This window comes from Oratosquilla oratoria, chromosome 16 (assembly GCF_046742065.1).
Source record: "Oratosquilla oratoria isolate Oo_2021 chromosome 16, ASM4674206v1, whole genome shotgun sequence".
Taxonomy (NCBI): Eukaryota; Metazoa; Arthropoda; class Malacostraca; order Stomatopoda; family Squillidae; genus Oratosquilla; species Oratosquilla oratoria.
In genome coordinates, this window is record NC_134792.1 from 8,615,800 (window position 1) to 8,640,799 (window position 25,000).

At 40.9% G+C, this 25,000-nt stretch overlaps 1 protein-coding gene across 2 annotated transcripts in view; it reads right to left on the reverse strand.

The window, feature by feature from the left end:
• The window catches only part of LOC143033725 (neurotrophin 1-like), a 139,181-nt gene that overhangs the window by 50,918 nt on the left and 63,263 nt on the right, over positions 1 to 25,000 (reverse strand). Inside the window, exon 3 of one of the 2 annotated variants that reach the window (XM_076199208.1) lies at positions 24,242 to 24,460. The exons of the other annotated variant lie outside the window; for it this stretch is intronic. Coding sequence (XP_076055323.1) covers positions 24,242 to 24,460 — 219 coding nt within the window. The remainder of the gene's footprint in view (positions 1 to 24,241; positions 24,461 to 25,000) is intronic. 2 annotated transcript variants of the gene reach the window in all.

Consider the following 25,000-nt stretch of genomic DNA (forward strand, 5'->3'; position numbering starts at 1 on the left):
TACGGTGATTTGGAGGAGAGGTAATACGATATCATTCTCTGTCTACAGGAAAAGCACCAATAAAGACGATGTGATTCATTTCTACTCAGCGCATAGCAACAAAATTAAAAACGGAGTGGTTATAGGATTTTTCTTAAGGGCGTACCGTATTTGTAGCGAAGAATTTTTAGAGGATGAAATCAAATATATTTTCAAAGTATTCACTAAACTCAGATACCCGGAAGGACTACTGCACAGATTGAGGAAGAAAGCAACGGTAATAATGAGAAGGAAGAAGGACGACTGGTCCGGAGAAGGCAGGGCGGAGTTTTTGTCCGTCCCCAACTCGAAGTACGCGGAGGAGTTGGGACATATTCTCACAAAAGCGGGTGTGAGCGTTGCTTTCTCCACGGGTAAAAAATTGGGAGAAGTTGTCAAGAATAGAAATAAATTAGAAAAGGATACAGAGAAGGGCGCGATTTACAATATACCATGTGGTGGTTGTCCGTTAGGATATTATGGAGAGACGGGTAGATCAGTGGAGCTACGGACATATGAGCACAAAAATGACGTCAGAGCTCACAGAACCTCCAACTCGCTAGTAGTTCATTTAGACCAATGTGGTCATCTTCCAGATTGGAAAAAGATAGAGGTGCTCCACAAAGGTCTAGAGAAAAAGAAAAGAAAAATAGTGGAGGCAGCCTACATTACTTCCCACCCCTGCATCAACCATAGGGAAGGGTTTATAAAATTAGCAGGAGCGGTAAGTACTCTGATTGTCAAGGAGGTAAAATGGACAATTGAGAACGGAGGGAGAAGTGACATAGTCGGAGTCGGGTAGAGGACGGATGAGAGTATAGAGGGAGGGGAACACGGCAAGGATGGATTATATAAGCTGTTAATTTTCTGAAACTGTATGTACTTTGAGAATGTCCTGGTAAGAACGAAACGTCAGTGAATAAAACTCCAACTGTTCTTTGTGTTTAACTCACCACCCTTCCACTCATATACACATATATATACATATATATATATGCATATAAATATATATACATATACATATATATACATATATATACATGCATATATACATACATATATATACATACATATACATATATATATACATATATATACATATATATATGCATATATATACATATATAAATATACATATATATACATATATATATACATATACATATATATACATATATATATACATATATGTACACATATATATACAAATATATATATATACATATATATACATATATATACATACATATGCATATATATACATATATATACATATATATACATATATATATATACATGTATATATACATATATATACATATATATACATATATATACATATATATACATATATACACATATATACATATATATATACATATATATACATATATACATATATATGTACATATATATACACATATATACATATATATGTACATATATATATATATACATATATATACATATATATGCATATATATACACATATATACATATATATACATATATATACATACATATATAATATATATATATACATATATATATATATGCCTCGAGAGTTGATGATAGCAAATGCAGTATTTAGAAAGAAAGTCGAGCATAAGTACACATGGGAGAGGGTGGTGGATGGAAGGGTGGTAGACAGAGCGTTAATGGACTATTATGGTAATTACGGTTTAACAATACATTAGGAAGTTTGAGAAGTTAATTGGTAGCGCTCTCAAACTATTAGGCTTGAAATAAGGTTGAACTTGAAGGCTTCTGATGTGAAGACTTAAAAAAATCCCTTGACGACAGGTTTTAAGAGTGGCCTGTCAGGAACCAGAGCTCTGGATGATCTGATCGTTGACCCGACGATAGTGGCCGTATTCGGCGGGACTCTTACGTATTCGAAAAAAAACTCGAAGCCACGGGATAATTTTCACTTTAGATAATTTCTTAAAGTTTCTCGATTTATCAAACCAAAATTACTTCATAGATACGATAGGCGTGGTTCGAAGTTTCAGGGTAGGCTCCTGAATCAAAAGAAAATAACACCTCAAGGGAAAGTTTCCCGAACCGAGGTAAGCACTAATATTCCCAATAATAACTACCACAACCTCCCCGACAACAAAAAGAAAGTGTTTAATGAATGAAGACACTTTCGAGAAAAATTCACAATAACTTTTTGAGTGCTAGAGACCTTACTTGGTCTCTAGAGGCTAGCGCAGTCTTACGAGAAGGTCTCAAAGAGGAAGGTTCTGGAGCGACATAGTCGTTTTCCAAAGAAATAACCTCCTCCAAGCTAGAGGCCTCTTCAAAGGGCTCCAACTCGCTAGCCTGCAAAATAGGATCCCCGGGGGTTCACCCTGATGACGGGAATGTAACTCAGCATGGAGCTCTAGAGGGATTAAAAGTATAACGTTGACTTTGATAGAATTTCCATCGGGCATAATGACAAAGACCGTACGTATCACATGGTCTTGATCAGGAAAGGTCTCAACAACACGAACTAAGGGCCAGAAAGGTCTGGTCTTAAAAGCCAGTTTCAAAAAAGCAATATCACCTTTTTCCCAGCTTCTAGAACTGTGGTACGCAGCTCTATCCCTTTCCCTTAAGCTGACCAAGTACTCTGTCAGCCATCGTTTCTTAAACTCTTCATAAAAATAATCCCTACAGTCCATGACTAAGTTAAGAAGAGAAGGATAGTCTTCTCCTGATTCCCATTCAGGGACTTGTTCCAAATCGCCAAACATCAAGGAAGGAATGGTCCTTCCTATAAGGAAATGATTTGGGGTAATGACATCTACCTCGTTTTCACAGGAACGATATGTAAGTGGTCTATTGTTCAAAAAATTTTGAACATCGGACAAAAGAGTGGTAATCTCAGCCAGGAAAGGAACAGACCAACCCAATACCTTGTAGAGACATTGTTTCACCGTCTGAATTAACCTTTCCCAAGTGGCACCATACCATGCAGCATAAACAGGGATGGCTCTATGCTGAACAGGGGAAGTTTTAAACGTCTCTTCAAATTCAGAAGATGACAAAAGTTGTTCAATAACAAAAGCCAAAATGAACTCAGCAGTGGACATAGAATCCATAACTTCCAAATGGACAGCTCTAGTATTGAAACAAGTAAATGTCAAAATATAAGCTTTTACCTTATCTCCATTCCTGTCTCTAACCCATAAATGCCCCGTGTAATCCGCACCAGTATAGGCAAAGGGCACACTTAGATTTACTCTAGAGGCAGGTAAAGATGAAGGAGAAGGATAATTAACCGTACGGGAATTATATTTCTTACAAACTATACAACCCTTCAAAATGTTTAAAACAGCTTGTCTGGCTTCAAAGATCTATAATCTATGTATGCGAAGGAAATTAAGTGTAGTTTGCAGTCCTATGTGCATTACTTAGCAATGAGCAAAGAATATCAAAAGTTTGGTAAAGTGATGAGATTTGGACAAAAAAGAGGGTTCACAACCTCATATTTGAGGTCAATGTTCTTGTCAATTTTGCCTTTGGACCTTATCAAACCCTTCTTGTCCAAGAACAAGTTCATTTGACTTACTAAAGGAGGTATGTCATTAGTATTGGTGTTCTGTAAATAAGCCAATTAAGCAGGGAAGGTATCCCTTTGTATTATTCCCATCAAATAATTAAAAGCTGCCTTAACTGGGTCAGCATTAGACTTCTTAAACAAAAAGCCTTAAATATCAAAGAAGTGTGATGCAAAAGTTTGCTGTAAGAAGAAAACCTTATAACATCAATAGGGGAGGACTTGCACAATAGCCGCATTGACAATGTATCCCTTGATGCTGGAGGGAATACATCCCAATTGACCCTTCGGCCAGGTATGAGGTGGCAACAACAACCATTCTGGTCCATAAACCCACCAATTGAATTTTTCCTCGAACATATTAGCATTGCAAGGTTTAGTTAGGAAATCAGCCATATTATGTTCAGAAGGAACATAAGTAAGGGAAATAGGAGTATACTTGGCCTTGAAATTTTCCAAATGATTGGAAATTTCCTTCAATCTATTATTAACAAAAATATTCTTCTTAGGAGCTTTGTTGGTCAGGATCCAAGAAAGGACAACTTGACTATCGACAAGGAGTACCACAGATTCAACCAGTGGGGCAGACACCAGCCCTTCCTCAAAAATAGTTTTGAGGCATCTTATTGATAGTAAAGCTGCCATAAGTTCCAAAGAAGGTAATGTTCTTTGTTTAATAGGAGCCACCTTGACCTTGGCAAATAGAAGAGAGCCATTAGACTCCATTAACCCTCTTCTTTCTTGCCCCACATAGATGACATATTCATAGGCTTTCTTAGAAGCATCACAAAAAAAAAATTCAAAGGGAGATTCAGAACAAAAAGTTTTCCTTTTAAAGGATAAGTCATTAACCTCCCTAAAGTTTTCATATAACTTTTTCCATCTTGCAAGCAACTCGCTATCCAATTTCCAATTCCAATCCACCATTTTTTGGCACATCTCTCCAATGAGAATTTTTCCTTGTAATAGCACAGAAGAAAAAAGACCTAAAGGATCAAATATAGAAGCCAAGGAAGACAAAACTTGTCTTTTGGTCGAGGCATCTTTATTAAGAGAAACATCCTTGATTCTCAAGGTATCATAATTCTTGTTATAAATATATCCCAACACCTTTACCTCTTCCTTATTGCAAATGACTTCTTGTTCAAGAACTTGAAGAACAGAAGTCTGGTTGCATGTCCACTCCCTAAAAGGTAAACCTCCATTAAGCATGATCTCATTAATCCTCTCGACCATAGAAGGGAGGGAACGGAATTCATTGGTAGTGTAGCAAGTCTGTTAGTACCACTCGTACATACTGTCCTCCAAGTCTGTGTGTCTACTGCTAGTGTCTCCAGCTTGTTTGAATTTATATTGCATTTTTTGAATAGATCTTTACAGTGATCTTTGTATTGCCTCTTGGGACCTCCCACGCTTCTGCTTCCTGAGGATAGGTGACCATACAATATTTGTCTTAGAAGCCGATGTTCGGGCATTCTGATAGTACCACCCAGCAGAGATGGCGTTGCGCCAGGAGGGTTTCAATGCTGCAGGTTTGAGTCTGGTGGTATAACTGATCGTATGTCATTTTATCCTTCCACGATATACCTAGTATCTGCTAGAGACACCTGGTGTAAAAATTCTCCAGGGTGCGGATCTGGCGTCTATATGTAATCCAAGTTTGTGAATCGTAGAGCAGGGTGGATATACATATGACTTTATATACTGCTGCCTTGTTGTCTATTCTGAGGTTGTTATTTGAGAAGACTCTGTCTCTGAGGAGGCTAAAGGCAATGGAGGCAAGTTTGATTCTTCTTTGGATATCCAGGTCCACTGAGCAGTCTAAGTGGACGACGCTGCCGAGGTACGTGAAATGTTCTACTGTCTTAACGGGTTCACCACTGACGAGAAAAAGGTGAGGTATTTCAGGTGGATGTATAGTTTGAACAAGTATTTCTGTCTTTAAGGTATTTACTCTGAGACCCATGGCAGCATAAGTGGAGGAAAAGACATCAAGGATATTTTGAAGATCTTCGGCGTCATGCGCAAGAATGGCACAGTCATTAGCGTACTGCAGTTCTATTACCTGCGTGGAAGAGACTTTAGTTGTGGCGAGCAGGCGTCGAGTGTTAAACAAGCTGCCATCTAGCCGTTGTTGAGTGCTTATGCCAGCATCTCTCCCCGGGGCGGCATGAGTGAGGTTTATTAGGGGAAGTAAAAGAGGTTAAAAAGAGCGGGTGCAAGGACACAGCCCAATCTAACTCCGACCTTTACTTCAAAGGGTTCTGAGAGTGCGCCGCATACTTGAACCCGTGCTTGCATCCCTTCATGCAGGCCTTTGAGCACAGAGAGAAATTTGGGAGGGAATCCCATCTGTTCGAGAAGCAACCATAAAAGGAGGCGGTTTACTGTATCGAAAGCCTTCGTAAGATCGATGAAGGCGATAAAAATATCTTTCTTTTGTTCCCTGGCTTTCTCTCGCAGCTGGCGCAGGAAGAACACCATATCTGTGGTGCTACGATGATTACGGAAGCCACATTGGCTCTTCGGGAGGTTTGTTTCGGTTATTTTATCTGTAAGGCGAGAAAGCATGATCTTAGCAACAATTTTACCGGCCACCGCTAGGAGTGATATGCCCCTGCTATTGCCACAGTTAGCTCTGTCTCCCTTCTACTTATAGAGGGTGATGATATTAGTATTTTTCAGTATGTGAGGTACCCCCCCGCCACAATTGTTCAGACCTCGCTGATAAGTTTGTGGAGATTAACTTTTAGTAGGTAGCCTCCGTGTTTAAGGAGCTCTGCTGGGATCCCATCTGGCCCTGGGCTTTTGTTATTTTTTTAGCTCACTGATGGCTTTTAGAACTTCTCCCATTTCTGGTGGATTGTCTAGAGAGACCATGGTGGGGAGATTGGGTATATTGTCATATATGCTAGGTATGATGGGATTTACCTGAATAAGAAGGGTATTAAAATGTTCAGCCTATCTGGAGGTAATTTGCTCATTGCTTTTCAGCACTGTGGCTCCACTTGCTGCTCAGACTAGATGGTTGCTATGCCTTTTTGGACCGTACATAGTCTTGAATGCATTGTAAAAACCGTGTGAGTTGTTGTTGTCGGTATATTGTTGCAGTTGTGTTGCCCTGGCTTGCCACCATTCGTTTTCCATTTGTCTTAGTTCCCTCTGCACCTCTGCTCTGATGTTGGTAAATCGATTTTTCAAAGCATTGTACTAGGGATTGTTCAGATGAGCATCATGTATGTGCGGTGACACCTGGTTTCGGCAGCTGCAACCGCGACTGGGCTGGCCTCTTCAGGATTACCGCAGCACACCCTATATGGGAAAGCCCCTAGAAAAGTTGGGGTAAACATCGGTCATTGCATCAACATCTGGCTGGTAAACCGCGACCAGCGGACGACCCTTTCTAGCGGACGAAACACAAGATCATCACTTCACCTAGCCTCTTTTAGACAACGACCTCCGCTTCGAAGAACCTTAACTATCGAAACATGGAATGTCCGAACTCTCGTGGATGTGAAAGACACCGACCGTCCTGAGCGTAGAACTGCCCTCATTTGTAAGGAGCTGGGCCGCTTTAACATAGATATTGCAGCCTTGAGCGAAACCAGACTGACAGACGAAGGAAGTCCGAGGGAAGCGGGGCCCAGATACACCTTCTTAGTGGAAAGGCAAAGCCAACACCGAGCCCCGCATTCACGGCGTCGTATTTGCAGTGAAGGCTCAACTAGTAGAACAGCATAACCTGACCCCGACAGCCATTAGCGAGCGCCTGATGACTCTTCGCATACCGCTTACTCAAAATAGACACCTCCCGCTAATCTCAGTCTATGCCCCAACTCTTGTTGCTGACGACAACGTCAAAGACTCATTTTACAATTTTCTCCACCAAACAATTAGAAAAGTCCCCAATTCTGACAAGCTCACCGTTTTTGGAGACTTTAATGCCGGGGTGGGACAAGACCACCACCTCTGGAGCGGCATTATTGCACCTCACGGCACAGGGAATTGCAACGCCAATGGACAAATCCTCCTTGGATTTTGTGCAAAACACCAACTTATAATCACTAACACCCTGTTTCGCCTCCCCACCAGGCAGAAGACAACGTGGAGGCACCCGAAGTCCAAACATTGGCATACGCTGGACTATGTCCTCACGAGGACTCGGGACAGGAAGGACGTTCGCATCACACGATCCATGCCCGGTGTAGACGATTGCTGGACGGGCCATCGTCTGCTGATTTCCCACCTGGACATCATGGTCAGTCGACCTCCGAGACGCCCCGACACAAGCAAAACACACCCACGCTTCAACTACGCCAAACTCCAACAGCCAGGAACTTTTAGGAAGCTGTTCACTGCAATCTACGCGGTTTCCCTCAGCCACACTGCCGAAGAACACTGGACCACCCTTCGCGATGCCGTGACGAATGCGGCTGAGGAAACCCTCGGCTTCAACAAAAGAAAAAACCAAGATTGGCCCAAGATAACCATCCCTCTCAGGAAAACAAAAGGAAGCACCGCGAGGCCACCAAGACCTGTCAAAAAAGGCTCCGCGAAATACAAAACACTTGGTGGTAAGAAAAGGCTAGCGAAATACAGAACTTCTTTGGTCAAAGGGACATGTACCACTTCAATGCTGCAACAAAGGAGATTTTCGGCCCTACCAAGTCATCTATAAGCCGGCTAATGGACGAAGATGGCATTACCGTCCTGAATGATCCCCAAGATATCCTCCGTAGATAGAAAACTCACTTCAAGGGCCTCCTGAACGACCACCCTACTACCCCAGAAGACCTACTCCGCAGGACCGCCCAACACCCTATCCAGGACTAGATGTCCGAGCCTCCCACCTTTCAGGACCTCACTAGAGCAATCAAACTCATGAAGCCCGTCAAGACCCCCGGGCCCGACAACATTCCGGTCGAGCTTCTCACCCACGGCAAGCAGGAAGTAAAGACTCGTCTGATGAACCTGCTTCTACGGATCTGGGAGTCTGAGACCGTCCCAGGGGACCTCAAGAATGCCAACAATGTCAACATTTTCAAAAAAGGGGACCGTATGAGCTGCGGCAATTACCGCGGCATGTCCCTCCTTAGCATCGTGGGAAATATCTTCGCCCGCGTCCTCCTTTACAGATTCCTAAAGTATCTGAGGAGGACTTACCAGAATCTCAGTGCGGCTTCAGACCAACACGAGGCACGGTAGACATAATCTTCTGCACACGACAACTCCAAGAAAAGAGTCGTGAACAGCAGGAGCCGCTCATGTGCATCTTTTGGAAACTGCGTAAGGCATTCGACAAAGATCCAAGACGGGCAATGTGGGCCGTTCTTGCCCGTTTCGGATGCCCGCCTCGTTTTATCTACTTGGTCCGCGACCTCAAGCAAGGCTGCGTCTTGTCCCCAACGCTGTTTTCCCTTTACACCGCCGCCATAATAAATGAGATCTCCCAAGATGCACCAGCAGTTGACGTCCGCTACCGCCTGGACGGGGAGCTCTTTAAGCTCTCCAGTCTACGCTCGACCACCAAGATGTTCATCATAAGTGCCAGGGAGCTGCAATACGCGGACGACAATGCCACCCTAAATCAGTTCCCGGAACATCTACAGCAGACAACAGACCTCTACCTAGATGCCTACCAGGGCTTGGGGAGGCAGGACAACACAGAGAACTCAAAGCTCCTGGCTCATCTACCTCCCAACCAGGCCACACTTGTAGCCAACGCACAGATCGGCGACCACCCAGTTGAGAGCGTGGACAATTTCACCTACGTAGGGAGCATCCTCTCAAGAACGGTCACGTGTGAAAAGGACATTGAAAACCGGATCAAGGCAGCCCACTCTGCCTATGGACGTCTCGCTCATCGCGTCTTCACCAACCACGGGCTCACCATGCACACTAAAATCATGGTGTTCCGGGCCGTGGTTCTCTCCACCCTGCTGTACGCGTGCGAAACCTGGATCCTCTACTAACGCGACATTAAACGCCTCGAGAATTTTCAACAGTCCAAACTCCGGCATATCCTCCACATCTACTGGAAAGATTGCATCACCAACAACGAGGTCCTCTCTCGTGCGGCCCTCCCCAGTGTTGAGGCCACTATCCTCCACCACCACCTTCCCTGGGTGGGACACGTCGCTCGGATGGAACCCTCTCGCCTTCCTAAAATCATTCTCTTCGGAGAATTGGCCCACGGCAAAAGACCATGTGAACCCCCTAAGCGCCGTTACAAGGACTAACTTAAGCTCTCTCTGACACAAGCTGGCCTCCCCCCAACTGACTGGGAAGACATGGCTCAGGACCGGTTGGTGTGGAGACAAGCGGTCAAGAGTGGCGTGGAGGGCTTCGAAGCTCAACGGAGAGAACGGGATAAACAACGACGCGAGGAGAGGAAAGTGAAGGCGACGCAGCCCCAGCCTCCACCGACCCTCCCCTGCGATTCATGCCTGCGGCTTTTCCGGCATCGACTGGGGTTGCTCAGCCATATTAGACATCGAACGGAGGAACATCTTGAAGAGAAGGAAACGGGGGTCCTCCCTTCCTCGGACGTGGGGATGCCGACGATACATATATATGGATACATACATATGTATCCATATATATATATTGTTGAGACATTCTGACAGGTTGATGTAAGCGGAATAGGAAACACAGGAGTCTTAGTCTTGAGTTTATTCCTGACTAGTTTCGCAGGTATGCTTTTTCAAAGGAATAGGTTTACAAACGGGCTGTGGGCATTATATACATGGGGTGGACCTCACCACCTCCCCGAGTTACCATAGTTGGTGACGAATGTGAACATCACATTGTGGCTAACGTAACAATGAAGAAATTTTTACAATTAATTATGATAACACTAATAACAAAGAAATTATTAATAGTAAATGTAACAATAGTAATGATAACAATGAAGATAAATATCTAAATAATAATAGTAACAATAATAATAACAAAAATGTTAATAACAATACAATAGAAGTAATAATAATAATAATGATAATAATAACAATAAAATAAAAGTAATAATAATGATAATAATAATAAAAATAAAAATAAAAATAATAAAAATATGATAATACTAATAACCAAGAAATAAAAATTATTAATAGTAATTATAACAATAATAGTGATAACAATGATAATAAAAACGAAAAATTAAATATTTAAATAATAATAGTAACAATAATAATAACAATAATAATAATAATAACAAAGATAATGAAAGTAATAATAATAATGATGAGTCCTGTCTGTCTCAACGTTTTGGAAAGCATGTGGTTCCTAACTCTGGCCTCTCTCACATGCTTTCCAAAACGTTGAGACAGACAGGACTCGTCATAGTAAATGACACAGGGAAGAAAATAGGACACTTGACCACCAACAGAACCAAGACGAACCGTGACAATAGCATCGTTTACAAAATTCCCTGCAAAGGATGTGACTGTGCATACTACGGAGAGACATACAGAGGACTTAACAACAGACTCAGGGAACACAAAGCGGACATTAGACACCACCGAGAAACCAACGCTCTAGTTAACCACATTGACACAGAGGGACACTTACCTAACTGGGAGGGTTCCACCATTCTAGCTAAAGGACTACACAAGAAACAACGGAAAATAATTGAATCACTTTACATTGCCAACCACAAAAACACAAACAAGAGAACTGGTGACTTGAAATGGACAAAATCTACCGCGACACTTGCCCTCCAAGAATGGCTTCCCAGACCCCCCGACCCTAAATAGATACCTTTTTCCCACTTCGGTCTACCCTCTCCAGCTTTCTTCCTTTCACTCTGACGTTCCTTCTTGCACCATGCTACCTTGCCCCAACTTTTTATCATGATTTATTCTTTTAATACTATTTGTTACTATTTATTTTCAACACTATTATTATTATCATTGTTATTATAATTATTATTTATTTATTATTACTATCATTATACATATTTATAATTTTGTTATTACATTTTTATTATTACCATCATTATTATTATTACTTTCATTATCTTTGTTATTATTATTATTATTATCATTATCCTTGAAGAAACTTCCTTCCACTCCACTACACCCTTACCTATCTCTTCACTTACTAGTATAACCACCCTTTCTCTCCCTCGTACTCTCTTCACTCCTGAGAACCTCCCAACTACATTCCCAAACTCACATTAGCCCCTCCTTTTCAATTTAGTTTCCCTCAATGCCAACACATCCATCTTTCTTCTCATAAACATACTGCCTATCTCTTCCCTTTTACTCTCATCTGTACCACATCCACGCACATTAAAAGACCCAAACCTTAGGGTACTAGTTGGAAAACTCGTAGACCCTCTTATGCCTTTACTTCTTTTAGGAATGTCTCCTTTGGGGCTACAGGTTGCAGGATTCCTAGTCCTATCCCCGTCCCGTTTTTGTTTTGCTTTTTTCCTCGTACGACTCAAGTTTGGAGACTTGGTGGCATTATTCTTTTCCCACCACGGAGTTAGACAAAAAAAGGAAATGAATATTCAATGAAATGTGGGGGCAGCATAACGGAGGGACAGTCGCACTATAATAGATGATGAAATTATTTCTCTTTTCTATAAAGATTTGTTACTACTCTTTATTTGATACAGGTATCCTTCGCAGGTTTTTTTATACATAATTCAATCTCTCATTATATTGTTTATATTAATCATTTACTCTGACATATTTTTTAATTGTTCCTTTTCTGGGATATCTTTTAAGTCAGTTGATAGCATGTTAAATTCTTTCAGTGTACCATTTTAAATATTGGACCTTCTATGATTTTTTCTGGAGTGCGGTTCAAGTGACCGGTGTTATGTTATGATTCGTGCCATTCTAGGGTTTGAATTGAGTCAGTTTATATTTCAAATGTGGCAAGTTTGGTTTTGGCGCATACCGTACGCTTGGCTTGGGCACGCCAAGCCTTTCAGGGACGCTCCCTTTGTCCGGGTTTTCCCAGCATCTTTCAAGGGTTAACTCCCCCCCATATGAGGTTACGTGACTGTAGGCCTAAGAGGTGATTGGACAGCGCGCATAGCCAGGAAGTCGGCTCGCATCCGACGCGACCCGCCCGGGAGAGAGGTCAATGAGATCTAACCAGGCCACGAAGTTAGTCACGGCGTGCTAGCTCCAAGAGTAAGGTTGCTCCAACAAAGAGTAAGTACAAGCTTACCCCATCTTACCACATTCCACTCTTCAGTAGTCGGTCTCCGAAAACACATAAGTAGTTTACATAATAAAAGTAGAGCCAACGCACGGCAGTGTTTTTGTCAGCCTATATCACCCGCTCGGCTACGACTATCATACAAATACTTAAGTTTAACAGATCGTTTTATAAGTGAAAAACAATATTTTGTTTTTGATTCTCTCTTATATTGACAACAATTGAGGGATATAAACTTTTTCATTTAATAATGCTAGTAGCTTGCTTTTAAAACAATATATAATCGTTCTTGAATATTTTTTGTTGTCTGTAATATATAGTTGCAGAAGTTTATTTCTGAGAATGGATAATTATGGATCAATACATTTGTTTTTTCACTGTGCTAATATTTTGTTCCTAATTTCCAAGTATGAAAACAACGGTTTGATATTTCTGGAATACATTTAACAACTTACCGGTAACTTTTGTTTTAACCAGCGTAGATTCTCTAAAAGTAGATACTTTAGAAATTTGAAATCTTGAAGGCCTTCTGAACCGAAGATGTGATCTCTTGGTTAGAGGTTTCCAAAAAAGAAGTCCTTCTTTGTCCTGAGCTCAGGGTAATCTGATTACTGTTCCGACGTTACTGCGCAGTATTCCAAGAGACTCTTACGAGTTCGAAGAGCTCAGAAGACCACGGGCTAATATTAAATTTAAGCAATTTCTCAAAGTTAATTTCCGATTTATTGAACCAAAATTGTTACATGGATTTAATAAACAAAATAAAGAGGAGGGGAGTTTAATCGTATCTTATTCAAAGTTACGATAGGCATGGTTCGAAGTTTCAGGAAAGGCTCCTGAAACGAAGAAAATAACACTTTGAGGGAAAGTTCCCGAACTAAGGTAAACACTAAGATTCCCAATAACAATTACCACAACCTCCCCGACAACAAAAAGAAAGTGTTTAATGAATACAACATTTTCGAGGAAAATTTACAATAACTCTTTAAGAGCTAGAGACCTTACTTGGTCTCTAGAGGCTAGCGCAGTCTTACGAGAAGATATCAAAGAGGTAGGTTCCGGAGCGACATAGTCGTTTTCCAAAGAAATAACCTCCTCCAAGTTTGAGGCCTCTTCAAAGGGCTCCAACTCACTAGCCTGCAAAATAGGATCCCCAGGGGATTCATCCTCACGACAGGAATGTAACTCAGCATAGAACTCTAGAGGGATTAAAAGTCTAACGTTGACTTTGATAGAGTTTCCATAGGGCTTAATGACAGAGACTGTACGTATCACATGGTATTGGTCAGGAAAAGCTTCAATAACACGAACTAAGGGTCAGAAGGGTCTGGTCTTAAAAGGCAGTTTCAAAAAAGCATTGTCACCCTTTTCCCAGCTTCTACAACTGTGGTACACAGCTCTATCCCTTTCCCCTAAGCTGACCAAGTACTCTGTCAGCCATCGTTTCTTAAACTCTTCATAAAAATAATCCCTACAGTCCATGACTAAGTTAAGAAGAGAAGAACAGTCTTCTCCTGATTCCCATTCAGGGACTTGTTCCAAATCGCCAAACATCAAGGAAGGAATGGTCCATCCTATAAGGAAATGATTAGGGGTAATAACATATACCTCGTTTTCACAGGAACAATAACTAAGAGGTCTATTGTTCAAAAATTGTTGAACATCAGACAAAATAGTGGTATTCTCTGCCAGGGAAGGAACAGACCTACCCAATACCTTATAGAGACATTGTTTTACCGTCTGAATCAACCTTTCCCAAGTGTCACCATACCATGCAGCATAAACAGGATGGTTCTGTGCTTAACAGTGGAAGTTTTAAACTTCTCTTCAATTTCAGAAGATGATAGAAGTTGTCCAATAATACTTCCCGTTTGTATAAATGATTTGGGATTATCAGAATAAACTACTGAAGGAATTCCATATGTGTTAGTAAATATAACGAAAGCCAAAATGAACTCAGCAGTGGACATAGAATCCACAACTTCCAAATGGACAGCTCTAGTATTAAAGCCTTAACTTTATCTCCATTCCTGTCTCTAACCCATAAATGCCCCGTGTAATCCACACCTGTATGGGCAAAGGGCAGATTTAGATTTACTTTAGAGGCAGGTAAAGAGGAAGTAGATGGATAATTAACAGCACGGGAATTATACTTTTTACAAACTATACATATTGTAAGCAACTCGCTATCCAATTTCAAATCCCAATCCACCATTTTTTGGCGCATTTCTCTAATAAGAATTTTTCCTTGTTATAGCATGGGAGAAAAAAGACCCAATGGATTAAATACAGAAGCCAAGGAAGACAAAACTTATCTTTTGGTCGAGATATCTTTGTTAAGGGAAATATCCTTGATTCCCAAGGTATCATAATTCTTATTATAGATATATCCCATTACCTTTACCTTTTCCTTATTGCAAATGACTTCTTGTTCAAGAACAGAAAGAACAGAAGTCTGGTTGCATGTCCACTCCCTGAGAGGTAAACCTCCATTAAGCATGATCTCATTAATCCTCTCGACCATAGCAGGGAGGGAACGAAATTCATTGGTAGTGTAGACCAGATTGTCTACATAGAATTTATCCTTAATTAAGGAGGCAGTTAGAGTGTCAGGCTGCATGGAAAGATGATGTTGGATAATGAAGTTCAGTATGAAGGGAGAGCAGATGAAACCAAAAATGATAGTATTATATCTGTAAGGAATATATTGGTTGTTAATCCTCCTAAAGAAACAGAACCTATTACGATCACCCTCATCCTTCAAACGGATCTGCAAGAAGGCTTTCATAATATCTGCTAAAATGACAAAATTGTTGGTTCTGAAGTACAACAAGAGAGAGAGGAGGTTGTTCATCAAATCAACTCCCGAGAATGCAGCTTTTCCTATTTTGAGAGAACAGTTGAAAACAGGTCTTATTTTAGAGGTGGGAAGGTCATCATTCTATGGGGTATAAAGATTTGGCCAGGAACTCTTTTAGTAACTGGTTCAATAATACCCAAGGCCTCTTGCTGGCCAAACACAGCCTCATACTCTTCCCTAAGGCCTCTTTGCTCAAGCTTGACATAGACCCTTTGTGCCATTGCCAAGTCTATCTTTAGATTTGAGGGAACAAGGTTCACCAAATCCTTTTTCCACGGGATCTTTACATAATAGTGTCCATCCTCGAAGGAAATGGACTATTTAAATTTATCAACTTCCAAAGCATCAATGTCAGGGGTTTGTTCTTCTTTAATACCAATGGATTCTAAAGAATAAAAATGATCAAGACCATACTCTACATTAGAGTTAACAAAGACTTCCTGGAAAGGATCAAATTGTAAACTTACTGGTTCTAAACAGAAATTGACAAGTAATAATCTTTGCCTAACTTTTTGGGAGGAAAGAATTTAACAGTCTTTTTAGACAGAGTATATGAAGTACCTTTCTCAGGTTTCTTTTGAGAAATTGCATTAGCTTTCAAAGAAGAATTGTGGAAAATAAGAGAATCCCCATTGTATTCCTCAATACAATTTAACGAATCGACTCCAAGGTCAGATTCGGGATTTATCCTCAAAGGTTTCTCCTTAAATTTGAAGCTATTAGAAGTTTGTACTTTATTACAGGGCGTTTCACAAACCCCCTTTATCATTCACCTTATATAGAAAGGTTTCTCTCTAGGAGGGATATATTGAACCCCGGTCCCGTATGGAATGAAACCATCAGTAAGTTTATAACCTTGCAAGACGGGCTACCATATAAGGGGGCTCTCTCAATAGAAAACAGCTGAAAGTTTTGCAGAATGTCATTTCCAATGATGCCTAAAACCTTCAGTTGTCCCTTCACCTTGGTAAAACTAGGGGAAACATAAAATTCATGATTGTTCATACTTTGGAGTACAGAGGATAATGAAGGAATTTGTATGGACAAGTTGAATCCTTCTATTACGAAAAACAAACTAAACAGTTTTCACCCGGAGGGGAGTTTGAGATTTGCAGCATAATTAATACCCCTTTTATTCATTATAGGTAAACCAAATGAAGAAACCAACTAGTCCATACACTGTCCTCCAACAATTTCTTGTTAATAATGGAAAACTGGGCTCCAGTCTCTAAGAGGAAGAGATATTGGGCAGTTCTCTTGCCTCTGCTAACAGGAAGGGAAACCAAAGGAACAACTGAATCTGTTAAAACATGGAAAATAAACTTTTTCCCTTCGGAAAGAGGTAACTTGTTAGCCCTAGGACACATGGCTCCATGGTGCTCGAAGTTGTTACACACAAAACATTTATAAGGCAGAGCGCCCTTTAACCCGGGGCATTCCAAAGAGCCATGTCCATGATTCATACATCGGTTACACAGTCCTAATTGAGCTGATCTAGCTTTTCTTTGCTCAAGGGAAATATAGGAAGAACACTTTGAACTCGCATTGTCAGAAGCGGGGCAAAATCTACATCTGAAGATAGACTTCTTTACGGAATCTGGATTGACCTTAAAGGAGTGACTAACACCCTTGCTAGCATCAACAGGTTTTTTCAGGGCATTTTCCTTGAAGGCAAGGGAGCTGGTAGTATCTCTTCGTCTGGGTTTGACGTTAAGGTCATCAGATCCCATTTTAAGTCTAACTAAAACAGATTGATAAACTTTTTTAAGTTGATTAAAATTGGGGTAATTTGAATTAATCACCCGGGACAATTCAATCAAGAAAAATTTAGGTAATTTATCTAAAATTAACTTGCTAATCAAAAGGAGGCCCTCGCTTCCGACCTTAGTAAAGTCAACTCCAATCCCCTTAAGGTCTTGTAGTTTAGAATCTACAGACCTAATGTAACCCTCTAGGTCCTTCAACTTAGAGACCTCAGGTGCATTAATAATAGAACTTAACACCTTGTCTAAGATCTCTTCCTTATTAAAAAACAAATCATCAAGAAGAAGGAAAGCAGTGTCATACTTAGAATCATCTACTGGTAAATTCTCCACCAAGTGAAAAGCCTCCCCTCTGAGATATCCTTTTGAATTAATTAATTTCTGACTATTAGTCAGACTGGGAATACCAGCAATGGCATTCTGAAAACCCTTTTTGAAAATTAAAGAAGGCAAAGGGATTGTGAGAATTGCTCTCAAAGTGTTGAAGAACGATAGAAGGGAGAGGAAGTATCACTGAATCAACTCCAATGGATTTGCTAGAACCAACCTTGGAACCGTGGACTCCCCATTAATCTTCTCTCTGTTCTTTGAAAAGAGACAATTCTAGGAGAATAGACAGGGGGTAAGCCCGATTTCCCACACTTATGCGTTCGGGAGATGTACGCATAAGTGCATAACTTCAATACTTAATTACTTCAAAAGTACGCATTTGCGACGGAAATTATGTACACCATCGTTCATATCACAACATTTCTTACCAGAAACACATAAGCCACATATCAAATTCTATGGTTGAGTGAAACTAAATTGTCCCTGGAATTTTCTATATCATCGCATTTTCTTTCTTCAGGGAGTAACAAGTAAATGTCATCGTCAAACGTTTGAATTTCCGTGAGGAAATTTTAATTTGGGATAACATAGAATCAAGGACAGACCCAGATAACGTGTAAAGTTGTGAATTTTTAGTGCCTTAAGGTCCCTAGTGATTAAAGATTTCTTGTGGGCTCTTTGTCTTTGGACTTCTTTTAAGTCCTCATACTCAGAAAATGACTTTTCGTCACTAGTCATTTTGAAACAACAACCCAAACGAAGACTCGTCCTCAATTCAAAAGTGTACGACTGTCGTACCGAAAACTGTCTTATAGACCAACCAATAAGACAGATCTTGGAGAAATTTCATCAAGACATAATTTAAAGACTACCGAAATTAAACTGAAAAGAACAGACAAAGCAAGTTTAATAGAACAATTCGATACATATACCAAGGCTTTTTCCCCCTTACAAGGAAGGTAGCCAAAAAGGGAAAGACATAAAATCATTTCCACCCATTCCATCCCTGAATACACTCCACACCCTCCACCCTCCCTCTTATCTGAGCACCTCCTGTATGACGGGTCATCCCTGCACCTTGTCCACTGCCCTGGGCCAGAAGCAGTGTCGCAAGATACAGCACATCCACAGCAAGGCCGCTTCATTAAATCGGCGACCCCCTCTCTCCGTCCCCCCATTGCATAAAAGGAGAGGACGGGGAGAAATCCCTTCGGGCTGCGTCAAATTTTGCTCACACATACTACCTCACCCCCCATCCCCCCGCCCATTCCACCTCATGCAATCACAACATCATCCATATAGAACCCTTCTCCATTCACCCCTGTCTTCTGTCCTCTCCCATCCTTCCTCAACAGACATTCCCCTCTTCCCCAAAGCCCCCTTCACCCCATCTATCCACCTCACCCTAGGACGTCCCCTCATGTTCACTTCCTCCACATCTGCCTTCCATACCTCTTTTACTAGTCTTTCTTCACTCATTCTTTCCATGTGTCCAAACCATCCTAATATTCTTTCATCAACCCTATCTCCCAGCTCCTTTTCCACCCCTGTTCTCCCCCTTACCTCCTCATTTCTCACTCTATCTAGCCTAGTAACCCCCATCATACTTCTCAGACACCTCATCTCAAACACATTCAAACTCCTTCTCTCTTCTTCTCTTATGTTCCACGTTTCTGCCCCATACAGTGCTGCTGGCACAATCACTCCTTCATACAGTCTCCTCTTAGCATCCATTCCCAAATGTCTATTCCTCATTACACTTTTTAATCCACCAAGGCATTTACTCGCTTCTCTCAGTCTACATTCTACCTCCACCTTCACTCCACCTTTTCCTGCCATATTTGCACCCAAGTATCTAAAACCATCCACTTCCTCCAGTCGCTCTCCCTTAATGCTCACTTCCAGTCTACTGCCACTTTCACCCCTTGTACATCTCATCACCTTACTTTTGCCCACATTTATCTTCAGCTTTCTTCTATTACATACTCTCCCAAACTCTGCCACCAACTTCTTCAATCCCTCCTCCGATCCTGACACAAGCGCAGTGTCGTCCGAAAACAACAGCTGGCTCACCTCCCACTTTTCTCCATTTTCTTTAACCATCTCCAATCCCTGACCCACTACCCTTGCATTCACCTCTCGCACCACCCCATCCATGTATAAGTTGAACAGCCAGGGCGACATAACGCATCCTTGACGAAGTCCCACCTTTACCTCGAACCACTCACTCTCCATTTCTAATGCTGACACAAGCTCTACTACTCTCATAAAAACTCTTGACAGCTCCCAGAAGCTTTCCTCCTATCCCGTATATCTGCATAACCTCCCACAGTGCCTTTCTGTCTACCCTATCGTAAGCCTTTTCCAGATCCATAAAAGCCCAAAAAACATCATTCCACTTTCCTATAGCTTTCTCACATATCTGTCTTACCACAAAGATCTGATCTACACAACCTCTACCTGCCCTAAATCCACACTGTTCCTCACCAATTACTCCTTCTGTTCCTCTCCTAATCCTCTCAATCAAGATCCTCCCATAAGCCTTCCCAACTACACTTAACAAGCTAATCCTTCTGAAACTACTACATTCACACTTGTCCCCTTTTCCCTTGTAAAGAGGAACTATACAGGCACACCTCCAGTCCTCCGGCACTCTACCCTCTCTCCAGCAAACATTAAATAACCTCACCAGCCAGTCCATCATCACTGTACCTCCCTTTTTCAGACATTCTACATGGCATCCATCCAGACCAGGTGCCTTACCTGCTATCATCTTAACAACTGCCTTCACCTCATCCTTCCTTATTTCTCCTTCATTCTCCTCACTCCTCACTCATTTTCTTCGCATTTCCCACTGCAGCTATCTTTCCCTCCCTATCCTCCTTCACATCTAGCAACTTCCTAAAATATTCTGCCCATCTTCCCCTTACTGCCTTCTCTTCCATTATCATCTCTTCATCTGCACCTTTTACCTTTTCTTCTCTACTTGATTCGCCTCCTCTTCCTCTCTTAATTTCTTTCCAAAACATCTTTTTATTACTTTCAAAATTTTCTGTCATACTCCTACCCCATTTCACATCTGCTCTCCTCTTTGCCTCCTTTACCTTTTGCTTTACTTCTCTTTTCTTTTCTTTGTACGTCTCATATGACTCCCTCGTCCTATTTTGTAACCAATCTGTGAAAGCTCGCTTCTTCTCTTCTACAACCTTCTTTGTTTCCTCATCCCACCATTCACTACCCTTTCTTCTATTTCCCCCTGTCCTTCTTGTTCCACACACCATCCTTGCATACTTTATGACTCCCTCCTTGAACCATCCCCATTCCTCCTCCACACCCAGCTCCACTCTATCCTTTACTCCCTCCCACTCCTCCTTCAGCTTCTTTTCGTACTCCTTCTCCTTTCCCTTTTCATTCAAGGAGTTCACTCTAAGAACCTCCCTACCTTTTGTCCCTTTCCTCTTTCTCCATCTATCCTCCACTCTCAACTTACCTTCCACCAAAAAATGATCTGATATTCCCCCACCCTCTCCCCTTAGCACATGTACATCCTTAACTCTTCCTATCATAATCCTATTTACCACTACATAATCCATTAGCGCTCTATCTACCACCCTTCCCTCCACCACCCTCTCCCATGTGTACTCATGCTTGACTTTCTTCCGAAACACTGTATTTGCTATCATCAACTCTCTTTCTAGACACATTTCCACCATCAACTCTCCACTACGATTCTTTCCTGGAACTCCACATTTCCCTACCACTCCATCGATTGGACCATTTCCTACCCTAGCATTAAAGTCTCCCAGTACTATTACATTTACAATTCTTCCTAAATCCTCTATGCACTCATTTAAATCTATCCACTGCCAGGCCCATATGCACTTACAAAGACCCACATCTCCTTACCCAGTTTCACCTTCATCCACATTATCCTTGAGGAAACCTCCTTCCACTCCACTACACGTTTACCTATCTCTTCACTTACTAGTATAGCCACCCTTTCCCTCCCTCGCCCTCTCTTCACTCCTGATAACCTTCCACTTACACTCCCAAACTTACACTCACCCTTCCCTTTCAACTTAGTTTCACTCAAAGCCAACACATCCATCTTTCTTCTCACAAACATACTACCTATCTCTTCCCTTTTACTCTCATCTGTACCACATCCACGCACATTAAAAGACCCAAACCTTAGGGTGCTGGTCCGAAAACTCCCAGACCCTCTTATGCCTTCTCTTTTTCGTTTAGGAATGTCCCCTGTGGGGCTACAAGGAGAAGGATGCCTAGTCCCAATCCCCGTCCCTTTCTTCTCGCCTCTTACGATCCAAGTGGGAATACTTGGTGGCAGTATTCTTTTCCCCCACCATAGGGAATTTCCCCACCACAGAAAAAAAATACTCAGAGAAATGGTACAGGACAGCAACAAGGGTTTGGGGGACAGCATAACGGAGGGACAGTCGTAGTATAAAAGTGTCATCATTTCTCTATGAACATAGTTTTCCTCTATCATAGACAAAATGATGTGTGTCTCTGGTCCGTAGGGGCGCCCCATATAGACCCTAAAGTATCAACTGCATGCTACTTTGCCACAATAACAAGCAGCCAATACCCCAGAACAATTCGATAAACTTCGTAAAAGAATATGGGAATAATAAGTGCCCCCTCAGTGCCGGTTACTTTCCATCAAAGGGAAAATAAGGTCCTCAAACGAAGAAATGACCAAATTCCGAACAAACTCGAAACGAGAAAATATCCGGAATCCGGCCTTCGTAGCCACATATCGTAACTATAAATAATAAAGCGCTAGATTGTAGATTACGACAAAGGGGGGAATTAAGTTAAAGTCGAAATCGACTGCAAAAAAAAAAAAGTTAAATTCAACCATTGAAGATTAGATTCTCAAACTAGAGAAGATTAAATTGACTACACTTGGAGAAGATTAAACCTATGAAAACTACTGTTTAATATTTCTGGAATACATTTGAGAACTTACCGGTCACCTTTGTTTTAACCAGCGTAGATTCTCTAAAAGTAGATACTTTAGAAATTCGAAATCTTGAAGGCCTTCTGAACCGAAGATGTGATCTCTTGGTTAGAGGTTTCCAAAAAAGAAGTCCTTCTTCGTTCTGAGCTCAGGGTAATCTGATTACTATTCCGACGTTACTGCGCAGTATTCCAAGGGACTTGTGAGTTCGAAAAGAGCTCAGAAGGCCACGGGCTAATATTTAATTTAAGCAATTTCTCAAAGTTAATTCCCGATTTATTAAACCAAAATTGTTACATAGATTTAATAAACAAAATAAAGAGGAGGGGAGTTTAATCTTATCTTATTTAAAGTTACGATAAGCGTGGTTCGAAGTTTCAGGAAAGGCTCCTGAAACGAAGAAAATAACACTTTGATGGAAAGTTCCCGAACTAAGGTAACCACTAAGATTCCCAATAACAATTACCACACTAGATAAAAATGAGTTTATTTGTATGCACTACATGTTTCACCATCATTAGATTATAGATTCATTCATGTTTTACATATTACATTTTTCATATTCAACTCTTTTCTTATCATTTCCCCAGTTAATCTTAGTATTAATTATTGCTTGTATTTTTCTAACGTATCACTGATGCTGGTTACTAGAAAATAGTCAGTATACATTCATACGCATGCTATCATTATAAATTCCTTAATATTTGATGCAGATTTTTTGTGTATATGTTAGATACATGCTACTTTGTGGCACTTCCTCATTTACTACTATTATCTATTTTTTGTTTCCCGTTTTCATTTCTTTGAAATTGCAGATATTTATCTGTTTGTAACATAACTTTCCAGCCATTTTATCTCATTTCATTAACCCATATCGATTTTAGATTTTATAGAAAAATATAAGAGTGGAGAGTGAAAGAAGTCAGAGGTCAGTAATAAGCAAGTATAGGTCAGAATGTAAGAATGCAAGAAGTCGAAGAAGTAGATGGTGTATGACATTAGAAATATTAAACCTTTCTCGATTATAATTTTCACCGCTGATGACTCCTCTGTTTTTCTTGGATGCAGAGAGGAAAGCTTATTCAGCCAAGGAAGCCACCCGTGTAGCAAAATGATTGATTCAGGCCGACGTATGGATCCCGTAAATAGAGCTTCTTTACGTTCTGTCCCGAGTAGTGATTGTACTACCTAGATCTCGACAAAGTCGAGATCTAGGTAGTGTCGAGATCTAGGTAGTGTCGAGATCTAGGTAGTGTCTAAAGAGAATGGGAAAGTCACATTGCACGATTACGAACTCAATACTGTGGATGTATGTGGATGTATGACGTCAAGTAAGAGGAAAAGAGAAGATAACAGCTGATGATGTTACGAACTCCTTGTCTCCTTTGTACGTGTGAAGTCCTAGGCATGACAGCAAATAAGTCAGTCCTATGTGTGTAGTAGCCTACCTGTATTTGCTCTCATTTACAGATAAAACCAGCACATTCACTTTGATTAAGAACGGACTTTGTTCTTGACCCGTATTTAATGTTAAACTGTCAGAATTTTTCTATACGAATACTTACTAAAGATAGTTCGTTGCAGGAAGGGATCATACTCAATCCGGTCCCCGGATAGGTGGATGGGATCAGGAACCCAGTTTTCTTGAAGATGAAGGGTAATAGGTTCATGTACCCTGAGGTTAGCAGTACTGGGAGTTTCCTCCTTCTTCTCCTCCATCTCCTTGTCGTCGAGTGTCCGGTTCTGGTATATGATGTCGTCGTTTGTTGTAGTCACATTGGAGGCTGGAGTTGTACGACAGAAAACGAAAGTTTTGATGGTGACAAAGGGATAATTATGTCTAAAGTTTTCAGCATAGATTATTGAAAAGTTCTTGTTATAACAACACATACAGTGGCGGATCCAGGGGGGAGGGGGTTTGAAGCCCTCCCCCTAATTTGTTCTTTCTTTACCTCATTGTAGAGGTCGAGAAACCTGCCATGTGTACACCTGTACATGGCAGAAAGCAATATTACAATGGCAGAAGTATGTTTAACACATCATCGAGGGTAAATCTTTGAAATATAAGATTGAGTATTACTTTTGCCCAATATTCTGAAAAAAAAATAAAGTGAGAAAATATACTTCAATTTATATTAAAAAAAATCATATTCGTGCTACAGAGTACATCTCTTTAAAAGCGTCATCTATATTTACAAAATTCAGGTTAGCTCCCCCATAAGCATCATCTACATTTACAAAATTCAGGTTACCCTACCTCCCCCAAATTTTGAACCTGGATCCGCTACTGAACACATAATACTATTGATCACTAGTTCCATAAT